This window comes from Pongo abelii, chromosome 20 (genome assembly GCF_028885655.2).
Source record: "Pongo abelii isolate AG06213 chromosome 20, NHGRI_mPonAbe1-v2.0_pri, whole genome shotgun sequence".
In the NCBI taxonomy this organism is placed as follows: Eukaryota; Metazoa; Chordata; class Mammalia; order Primates; family Hominidae; genus Pongo; species Pongo abelii.
The window spans coordinates 3,418,070-3,428,844 of record NC_072005.2 but is presented as its reverse complement, the minus strand read 5'-3'; the positions used below and the strand labels follow the sequence as shown (position 1 = coordinate 3,428,844).

Below are 10,775 nucleotides of genomic sequence, written 5' to 3'. Positions count from 1 at the left end.
CCTGGCTCCTGTCTGCCTGGGAGGCGGGGGGGGGGCCCTGGGCAGGGGTAGCCCGGGCATCTCAGCCCTGTCCTGGTTGTGGGCGGCCAGCGAGCCCAGCGTCTGCCTCTGTCTGGAGCCTCTGGTCCCCTGGGACTAGGTTAGTGCCCTGTCATCTGGGTGCAGAGACACAGTGGATGCGTCCTGGCAGCATGCGTTTATCGGGGAGTGGACGTGAGGGAAGGCGGGGGCCGCTGGCAGGTGGAGGGGCAGTACGGTTCCAGGCCCCACTCCCGGTAGTTCTGGGCGGTGCCGGGCGGGCGCTGGGGTGCCGACAGGGAGGGCACGTAGTCTGATGCCCTCCACAGTGGCTCCACCCTGTACCGGTTCCTGTTGATCGCTGTAGGTGGGACCTGGGTCACCATGTGCCCCCACCTCCTCGCCGTTGGTCAGCAAGGGGCTCCTGGGCCTCCCCGCGCAGTTTCACTCTGGCCTAGGTGGTCCTGTCCCCCCGGCCTCCCAGGGACCCGCCCTGCACCTGGCCTCACCATATTCCTTGCCCTGGATAGGCCTGTCTTTCCACAGTGCGCTCCCCCACCGGGTGCTGGGGGCCTGGTACTGGGCAGGGACGATGGGGTCGTGCCAGGCGGTCTCCCGCAGGTGCTGGGTGTAGGCTGCAGTGGGGCGAGGGCTGGTGGTCATTCCTGTCCCCCTCCGGCAGACCCGGTGCCCAGGGAGGGGGGGGGGGGAGTGCAGGCACTCACCGGATGGCTTGCTGCACTCACGGTGTTGGTAGCAGCCGTGCCAGCGGTTGTAGGCCTCGCGGAAGGGGCTGGCCGGGGCCCGTGGCAGGTTGTACCAGGCTTCCCAGGCATCTGAGTTGGTCAGGCCTGTGTACCACAGCTGGCCGGCTGCGTCCCATCCCATGGGCGTGTACTTCCAGCGTGTGGCCTGCCTGATGGCTGGTGGCCAGCAGGGACCCTCCAGGGACAGGTAGTCATCGCTGAGGGTGGGCAGGGGGCAGAGACTGAGCCCATGTCTACAGCGAGTGCTTTGACCCCTTTGCGATGTCTGCCAGGGTGGACGATGTAGAGGCCTGGCCCACGGCGTGGGGCCTCCCGCCCTTGCCACTTAGTGTCTGTCCTTCAGCCCTGGACCCCTCACCCCAGAGCGGGTGCTTGAGGAGAGAGGCTGACTCCCCGTCTCCCCACACATTGCACCCCAAGCACCCAAGTCAGCACTAAACCTTTCTGTTCTCAGCTTTTCTTGCCTGGAGAAGAGGGAGGGGAGAGGATGAGGGCCGTGGCTACTCCTGGGTTCCTACAGTCCTTGTCCAGCCTCCAAGACCCACAAGTCCCTTCCTCCGGGAAGCCCCCCTGGCCTGGAGGTGCACCAGGAAGAAGTAGTCTGGGGCTGGAACTGAGCCATGGCCCAGGGAAGACTGGGGGACCCACTAGGCCAGGTGTGTGGCTCATGCTTGTAAACCCAGCACTTTGGGAGGCTGAGGCAGGTGGATCACTTGAGGTCAGGAGTTCGAGACCAGCCTGGCCAGCATGGTGAAACCCCATCTCTACTAAAAATACGAAAATTAGCCAGGCATGGTGTGGGGTGGGGGGGCACCTGTAATCCCAGCTACTTGAGAGGCTGAGGCAGGAGAATCTCTTGAACCCGGGAAGTGGAGTTTGCAGTAAACTGAGATCATGCCACTGCACTCCAGCCTGAGCAACAGAGTGAGACTCTGTCTCAAAAACAAAAAGACAAGAGACTCATAGATGTTTTATGCTTTGACCTTGCTCTTGGGAATATGTCCCAAGGAAGTCATCCCAGGGAACAAGGTTGCTGGCCCCAAGATAGTCTGGCAGGGTTCAAAACAATCTCATCTGCCCTGCACGGAAAGCCCAGTTCCAGCTCTCATGGCAGGAACTCGGCTTAAATCCTGACTAGACTCCCAGGTGCCCACGGAACATGGGAGTAGCCTGGTCAGTTATGGAGCCTGTTTGAGGGACCCCACATAGACTCGGCTTTTCCACTAGAAAGGCAATTTCAAGATCTGGAGAACCTCACCCTTTTGAAATGAATTGCAAGACACGTGTAGCTTTTAAAACACAATTAAAACAGCACAAAATTGGCTGGGTGCGGTGGCTCATGCCTGTAGTCCCAGCACTTTGGGAGGCCAAGGCGGGTAGATTACCTGAGGTCAGGAGTTCGAGACCAGCCTGGCCAACACGGTGAAACCCCGTCTCTACTAAAAATACAAAAATTAGTCAGGTGTGGTGATGGACACCTGTGGTCCCAGCTAGTTGGGAAGCTGAGGCAGGAGAATTAGCTTGAACCCGGGAGGTGGAGGTTGCAGTGAGCCGAGATTGAGCCACTGCACTCCAGCCTGGATGAGAGAGCGAGACTCTGTCTCAACACAAAAAAAAGCAATTAAAACAGCACAGAATACTCAATGAGAAATGAGCCCCTCACCCCTGCTGTCGGCCCCGTACCCACCTGCCACTCACTACTTTCTGGTGTTTCCTCCCAGGAGCAGGTAGTACATGCACCCACCCCCGTTATTACACACTTGCGGGAGCCCATTCACTGCATCTCCATTTTTTTTTTTAAATAGAAATAGAGTCTCGCACCGGGTGCGGTGGCTCATGCCTGTAATCCCAGCACTGTGGGAGGCCGAGGCAGGCGGATCATGAGGTCAGGAGTTTGAGACCAGCCTGGCCAACATGGTGAAATACTGTCTCTACTAAAAATACAAAAATTAGCTGGGCGTGGTGGCGGGCGCCTGTAATCCCAGCTACTCAGGAGGCTGAGGCAGGAGAATCGCTAGAACCCAGGAGGCAGAGGTTGCAGTGAGCCGAGATCATTCCACTGCACTCCAGCCTGGGCAACCGAGCGAGACCCTTGTTTTTTTTTTTTTTTGAGACAGAGTCTTGCTTTGTCACCTAGGCTGGAATGCAGTGGCACGATTTCGACTCACTGCAGCCTTGACCTCCTGGGCTCAAGCGATCCTCCCACCTCAGCCTCCCAAGTAGCTGGCATTACAGGCATGTGCCACCATGCCTGGTTGATTTTTTTTTTTTTTTTTTTTTTTGAGACAGTCTTGCTCTGTCGCTCAGGCTGGAGTGCAGTGGCGTGATCTCAGCTCACTGCAACCTCCGCCTCCCAGGTTCAAAGCGATTCTCCTGCCTCAGCCTCCTGAGTAGCTGGGATTACAGGCGCCCACCACCACAGCCGCCTAATTTTTGTATTTTTAGTACAGACGGGGTTTCACTATCTTGGCCAGGTTGGTCTTGAACTCCTGACCTCGTGATCCACCTGCCTCGGCCTCCCAAAATGTGGGAATTACAGGCGTGAGCCACTGCGCCTGGATTTTTTTTTTTTTTTGAGACAGAGTTTCGCTCTTGTTGTCCAGGCTGGAGTGCGATGGCGTGATCTCGGCTCACTGCAACCTCTGCCTCCCAGGTTCAAGTGATTCTCCTGCCTCAGCCTCCCGAGTAGCTGGGATTACAGGCATGAACCACCATGCCCGGCTAATTTTGTATTTTTAGTAGAGACAGGGTTTCACCACGTTGGTCAGGCTGGTCTCGAACTCCTGACCTCAGGTGATCCGCCTGCCTCGGCCTCCGAAAGTGCTGGAATTATAGGCGTGAGCCACTGCGTCTGGCTGCCTGGCTGATTTTTTAATTTTTTGTAGAGATGGGGTCTCACAGCTAGGCGTGGTGCCTCACGCCTGTAATTCTAGCACTTTGGGAGGCCAAGGCGGGCAGATCATGAGGTCAGGAGATCGAAACCATCCTGGTCAACATGGTGAAACCCCATCTCTACTAAAAATACAAAAATTAGCTGGGCGTGGTGGCGCATGCCTGTAATCCCAGCTACTTGGGAGGCTGAGGCAGGAGAAAGGCTTGAACCAGGGAGTTGGAGGTTGCAGTGAGCCGAGATTGCACCACTGCACTCCAGTCTTGCGACAAAAGCGAGACTCCGTCCAAAAAAAAAAAAAAAACCAAAAATTAGCTGGGCGTGTGGCACAAACCTGTAGTCCTAGCTACTCAGAAGGCTTGAGACGGGAGAATCCTTGAACCTGGGAGGCAGAGGTTGCAGTGAGCCAAGATTGCGCCACTGCACCCTAGCCTGGGCAACAGTGTTAGACTGTCTCCAAAAAAAAAAAAAAAAAAAGGAAAAAAAAGAAAAGAGATGGGTCTCACTATGTTGCTCAGGCTGGTCTTGAACTCCTGGGCTCAAGTGATCCTCCTGTCTTAGCCTCCCAAAGTGCTGGGATTACAGGTGTAGGCCACCATGCCCAGCCACCATCTTGGTTTAATTTCTTTCCTTGGAAATGGAGCAAAGGGCTTTCACTTTTCTTTTTCATGGCTGCATAGTATTCCTAATTGTTTAAACAATTGATAATAGACACTGTATCGGGGTGACTGGCATACCCCCAAAATCACATCTGCCCAGAGCCTCAGGACATGGCCTTGTTTGGAAATGGTTTTAGCAGATGCAGCTAAGATGAGGTCATCCCGTGTTAGCATGGCCCCGAATCCAGTGCCTGGCGCCCTTATAAGGAGAGGGACACTTGGATGCAGACAGGAAGGCCGGGAGAAGGCAGAAGCAGACACCGGGGGCCAAGGAGTGCCTGGGGTTGCCCAGAGCCACCACGGGCTGCCAGAGGTGTGGGACAGACTCTCTCAGCCACAGAAGGGCCCAGCCCCGCACACGCCTGGATTTCAGAGGGCGGACATTTCTGTGGCTGAAGCTCCCAGTGTGTTTGCAGTCCTTGGAAACGGCCACAGACACATTTGTTCTCGGCCTGTCTCCAGGTCTGTGGCCCCCACAGTTAGCGGCCACAGGCCGGAGGGGAACAGGAAGAACTGGAGGGGACGTCACACACATGAGCCTTTTAGGAATAACGAGTGACGCGTGCAAGACCCCACACCAAACCCCATGTAACCTGACACCCAGGGAGGGAGGGAGGGAGGGGCTGGGAGGGGCTCACCTGTAGAGAGGTGCTCACCTGTAAAGCGGTGCTGGGAAGCTGGCCTCGAGGGTCCCCGAGGGGACATAGGGCCGGGCAGCCTCTTGCCTCAGGGTTTGCATGTCTGCTTGGGTCCCCGGGGCTCCTGCCAGGAAAGCCTCTGAGGCTACTGTTGACAGCACAAAGGCCACCCAGTGTCTCGGCAACCACGCTGACCACTCCCTCCTCCCCGCTGCGGGGTGAGGTGGCCTCAAGGGAGGGGAGGGCTGGACAGTCGTTCTGAGTATTTAACAACTGGGGGTGACACAGTGTGGGTGGGCAAGGCCAGGGCCACTGCCAGGTGGGGTCCGTGGCCCTGAGCCCCCAGCTCTACGCACCCCCCACCTGGGGTCTGGCTTCTCCATCTCCACACCCCCTCGAGGGGCTTCTGTTTCCCCCTGCACCTTCGATCGCAGGAGGCAGTGCCTGGCCGGGGGCGCAGGCACCTGTCACGCCAGCTCCTCTCACCTCACCCACTCACATCCAGTCCTTTTGTAAAATACACCCAGGATGAGACCTGCACGCGGTGCCTCACAGGAGCACGATTTGTGACAGCCCGAGGTGGAGAACACCGAACACCCAGTGAGGGTGAGGGGATCAGCACGGCGCGGCCACCCACGCACCCACACACCCACACACCCACGCGCTGGAACGAGACTCAGCCACAAGGAGGTGCGAAGCTCTGACCCAGGTCACCGCGCGGATGCACCTTGAGGATGTCACGCTCAGTGAGAGACGCCAGACACAGAAGGGCACGCTGTGATCCCATTTCTATGAAATGTCCAGGACAGACCGATCCACAGAGGCAGGGAGGGGATTCGTGGGTGCCGGGACTGGGGAGGGGGACCTGGGGGTGACTAAGTGACATAATGGGGACAGGGCTGCCTTCTGGGTGATGAGAATGTTCTGGAATCAGAGAGGGTGGCTGCCCGGCGTGGTGAAGGTACTGAACGCCACCTCACTGTAAGATGGTAGATTTTGTATTTTCCACAATAAAAAAACAAAACAAAACAAAAACATAAAACAAAAACCAACAAACATCCAGAAACCTCCTGCCCTGCCCCTCCCTCTGGCTGGGCCCGGCCTTGGGTGGGGGCGGAGCCTGCACCCTGGTCTCCGCTTCCCCTGCCCGTGTCAGGTCCCCACAGATACGACCCTGCCTTTCCCATCTGGACACACACCCAGGAGCCCCACTCCCTCGGGGTAAGTGCCCAAGTCCTCCCTGAGGCCCACAAGGCCCTGCACGCCCTGCCCTCCTCTCCTCACTCTGTTCCTCCCGCATACCAGGTGCCGTCCTGCCCCAGGGCCTTTGCATGGCTGTGCCCTTTGCCTCTCACCCAGGCGTCCCTGCCTCCTCCAGCCCTGGCTGAAATGCCAGGCTTGTGGTGAGCCTCTGATTCAAGGCCGCCCTTCCCCAGGGCCCCTCCCCGCCCTTGTGACGCCGCCTCCTCACTTCCTCATAAGCTCCTCTGTCTCTGGGCTGTGCCCCCCATGCCAGCTCCGCATGGGCCAGGTCTGCTCGGTTTCATCATCTCCAATGCCCAGGATGGGGCCTGCCCCAGCTCCTTCACCCTCTTCTCAGGCACCACGCAAGAGCGAGCCTCAAAACCACCTGGGGCCTCCTGGCTCCCTCAGCCACTTCCCAGCCATTCCTCCTGCTCTCTCCTCCCAGACCCCGGGGAGGCACCAGCACCCCCTGGGCCAGGCTCCAGGCTCCTGCCTCCTGCACCTCTCACCGCAGAACCTGTGGCAGCCTGAGTTTTTCAATTCTCTTTCCCTCTCACTGCACCAGCTACATTCCAGGATCAACAGAAAAGTTGCAGCCCGCCCTGCCGGGCCCTTGGTCAGCCTCCCCCTCCATGTGGGCATCTCCCAGCCACTGCCAGGGTCGCCCCAGGAAGCGATGGCCCCACTGGCCTTGGTCTGTCTGTCGGGTGGAGTTGACAGCAGAGGCACCTGCCCCAGCGCTGCTGAGTGGCCCCCGGGCCCCGCAAGGCCTGACGTACGCTCCCCTGGGGCCCCTCCACCTCCTCTTGGCTGTCCTGGGCCGTGGGGAACCAAATCCCCCATTTCTACAAGAGCCCTGGCCCATCATCATAGGCCCCTCCCACCACGGCCTTCACCCCACTTGCTCTGTCCCTCCTGGCCCCATCTGGCCAGCCCTGGGGGTGAACTCAGCCCAGCAGTGCCCACCCTCCCTGATGGTGTCAACCGAGCATCTCCTCCTGGAACAGGGCCGTCCAGCTGGAGCGCAGGGACTTGCCTGGAGTCCAGTCCTTGGCCCTGCAGGACCGTGCCAGGACCCTGGCAGACAGGCCCGGGAGGGGTCTCTGCGGCCTTCGAGGGCTGAGCTCCCCATCTGTGAAATGCAGGCCTGGGAAGCCCCTCAGAAGCTCCTTCTGCAGCTCCAGGGCCAGATGGGGGCTCTAGGGCAGGACCGTGTGACCCCACCCGAGCCGGGGACCTAGAGCCAGCCGGCCCCAGCCACACATGAATCCACGTGTTTAATGACAGCGTCACTGCATTACATGAGACACAAGGCTGGTCTGTCCTGGGAGCTCCCCCGCCCCCTAGCATGGGCAGAACCAGCCCCAACACAAACCTCATGCCGTCCGCCTGGCCCCGCGGCGGTTCCCAGTCCCAGGAGGAGCCTCTGAAGGCCACTGTGGGTTGTGCACTGAGCCGGCCAAGCCCTGACGCCCACAGCGACGAGGTGGCTCTTTGGCAACTGCAGGGGCCGCTGTGGGCAGGGGCGGGCGTGGGCGAAGGCAGGGTTGGTTTTCTTATTTTAAAACCTTGAAACAGTAAGACCGTGGCCGCTGGAAATCCACACTGCCACGTGCACCAGCACCCCCTGCGCAGGCGTGCAGCGAGGGGTCCGCGCCCCACCCGGACAGAGGTGGGGAGAGTCTCTCCAGTGAATGTGGAAGATCGACCCGCTTGAAATGACGGGGCTTTAAAACCAGGACCCCGTCCCCCAGGAGCAGTGGGTGGGTCCTGGCCCCTCCCCGTCTAGCCTCAAACATTTCCAGGACTGGTCAACAAAAACACAAAACAAATCCAAAGAAAAGTCACAAATACATATGTACACATGCACGCCAACCCCACTGGGGACAGACACCAGGATGTTGGGACGTGGGGAGTGGGGGTTCCCAAGCACAGCAGGGTGGTGGGTGGGACCCTCCAACCCCAACCCGCCCCACCCTCTCCACGTCCCCACTGATGAAATAGGAAGGGGTGGCGGGGGGGTGAGGGGGCAGTGCTCAGCTCAGGCCCCACTCCCCTGCCTTGCCTCCCTCCCTGCCTGCTGTGCGGCCTGGGAGCACGAGACAGAGGAGCAGAGGAGCCTGGGAAGCTTCTGGAAGGATGGAGGGCGCCCACCTCCTGGACCCCTTGGGTCTCCTTGGCTTCCCCACGGCTGCTGGCGCTGGTGGACAGGACAGGCGAAGACACAGGTAGCCTGGGGGCGGGGGCCGCACCGCCGCTGGCCTCCACAGGACCCAGCCACCCAGCAGGCACGGGGGACGCAAGTCTTGCTCGGGGAAGGAGGACGCTGGCCCTGTGAGGGCACGTGTTGGCGAATGCACAAAGACGTGGCATCTGTTGTGCTCCTCTCCAGCCAGGGCAGTGAGCAGGTCCGGGTTCAGTTCTCCTGGGGTGACGAGTCCAGAGCAGATGTTCTCCTCCGGTGTGAGGGTGACGCCTGGCCAGGATGCACAGGCCCATCTGAAGCCCACTGACCGCCGGGTGATGGCCATGACACAGATGCTTCCAGAGAGACTGCTGCTTCGAGCAGTGACAGCAGAGGTGGCTGCAAGGATTCCGTGAAGCCCAGGTGGGGACTGTCTCCTGGATCCACAGGCTGGCTCCGCCAGTGGCCCCGAGCCACCTGCCCAGGCCTACATGCCTTGGTCTGGCCTTGGGGCTGGTCTTGGGTTTGACATGGTGGGGTGCAGCCGTGAACGGGCAACCGGGGGTCTCAGGCCCCCACCAATCAGCCCTGGCGTCTGGTGGTCTGTTCTGTGCAGACGTGGGCAGTTCCAGGAAGAACATGCGGCTCCGGTAGGCAGGTGATGAACAGACGGAGGCAGTGATGGTCCCAGGGGGCGTCCGTCGCTCTGAGTACAGACGGTCTGAGCCGGGACCGTCCAATGTGGTTCTCGCCCTTTGGGAAGGGAGACAGAGCCCCTGATGCTGAGGGTCCCCGACCACGTGCCCACCCCAGATACTGGTGGACATGGTTGACAATCAGGCATTTAATGAGACTCCAGGATCCTCCAGGCCCAGCTCCCCGCCCGCCCGGCCGCCTTCCTCGGGGGACAAGCGCTGGGAAGGCAGGGTCCATGCAAGCTGAGGAGCTGGGGTCCTCCAACTCTGGACAGCTGGCGTGGTGCGGTCCTGCCCAGCAGGTTTACCGGATCCTGGTGAAGAGGTTAAGCACAGACACGGACTCCTGCAGACACATGGGGATGGGAGATGCGCTGAGCCGCAGGCCCAGGGAGGAAGCTGCCTGGAGGGAACCCAAGGCTTTGGGGCTTGGTCCTGAGGGGCTGGGAGGTGCCAGTTCAGCCTCGGCCTGCCACACTGCCCCCGACACATGACCCAGAATTTGAGGTGAGGGAAGCTTGGAAGTGGGGGAACCCGGAGGAGGGTACACCCGAGGACAGTGGGGACAGGTATGACCCTGGGACAGGTTGGGGCAGGGGCGAGTGGCGCTGATACCGACCCACTTTACCTTTGTCGAACGGGTTTTGCTAAAGACGTTCCAGAACCTCAGGGTCTCATCTCCAGCACCAGTGACGATGGCCTCCCCATCAGGGGACATTGCCTGTGAACAGGAGGGAAGCACCCCATGTCTCTGGGCCTCTAGGTGCCTCGGGACAGTGCTGGGGGACTGAAGGAGAGGGGAGCAAGGTGTGGGGTGGCTGGGCCCCCCAGACTCTGGAGCCAGGAGGGAGGGGCAGGCCGGGGCCACCACGAGCAGAAACCAAGGTTGGAGCCTTTTTTTTTTTTTTAATTTTAAGATGGGGTCTGGCTCTGTCACCCAGGCTGGAGTGTGAAGTGGAGCAGTCCTGGCTTACTGCAGCCTTGACCTCCTGGGCTCAGGTGATCCTCTCATCTCAGCCTCCTGAGTAGCTGGGACTACAGGTGCACACCACCACACCCCATTTTAAAAAAAAGTTTTGTAGAGACAGGGTCTTGCTATGTTGCCCAGGCTGGTCTTGAACTCCTGGGCTCAAGCAATCCTCCCCCCCTGGCTTCCTGAAGTGCAGGGATTAGAGGCATGAGCCACCGCACCTAGCCAAGGTTGGAGCATTTTTGCAAAAACACAAAGGACACCCCCTTGCAAGAGGGGCTCATCAACTCTGCGCAGATGAGGGACTGTCAGATGCATGGATGAAAGCATAGAACATGTTTTTCAGGGAAGAAACAAAATCTTGGCAAGTGAGGGCACATGGGGACAAGGACACCTCCTGGCCCCCTTCCAGCCACGTGCACACAGTTACTGTGTAGGACGTTCACAGGGTCATCTGAGTGGTCAGCTGTGAGTTGTTTTTGGCTTTCCTCTTCACCCCTCTTTTTGGGGAAAATAAACAAATGAAGAAGCTGAGGTCCTCCAGGAGGACAGGGCCTGCACCTGCAGGGCTGGGGAGTTCGGTAGAGCCCATTCCAACGCTGGCAGATACAACCAGCACCAGATGCCCTGACAGCCAGCCCCAGTGCTGGGTCCCGCGGGGTTTTAGATCTGCACACCATCCTCCCTAAGAACACAGGACAGGGTGCT

General features: G+C 59.4%; 2 protein-coding genes across 6 annotated transcripts in view; both read right to left on the bottom strand.

Annotated features, from left to right (window-relative positions):
• Positions 1–3: 3 nt before the first annotated feature.
• Positions 4–5,963, bottom strand: TEKTIP1 (tektin bundle interacting protein 1). Its single transcript, XM_024237695.3, has 4 exons — positions 4,991–5,963; positions 744–982; positions 528–653; positions 4–379 (listed from the first exon to the last, which is right to left on the bottom strand). Exons 1-4 carry the CDS (start codon positions 5,071–5,073, stop codon positions 198–200), a joined length of 630 nt encoding a protein of 209 aa, XP_024093463.3. The 5' UTR covers positions 5,074–5,963; the 3' UTR covers positions 4–197.
• Positions 5,964–8,049: 2,086 nt separating this feature from the next.
• The window catches only part of FZR1 (fizzy and cell division cycle 20 related 1), a 28,567-nt gene continuing 25,841 nt past the window's right edge, over positions 8,050–10,775 (bottom strand). For 2 of the 5 annotated variants that reach the window (XM_024237693.3, XM_054539336.2), the window contains exons 13-14: positions 9,717–9,818; positions 8,050–9,443 (exon numbers count right to left, since the gene is read on the bottom strand). In XM_024237693.3, the coding sequence (XP_024093461.1) occupies positions 9,402–9,443; positions 9,717–9,818 (144 nt within the window). In that variant the 3' untranslated portion in view covers positions 8,050–9,401. Of the gene's footprint in view, positions 9,819–10,775 lie in introns of all 5 variants that reach the window. The other 3 variants (XM_024237694.3, XM_054539337.2, XM_063719272.1) reach the window with 2 other exon arrangements.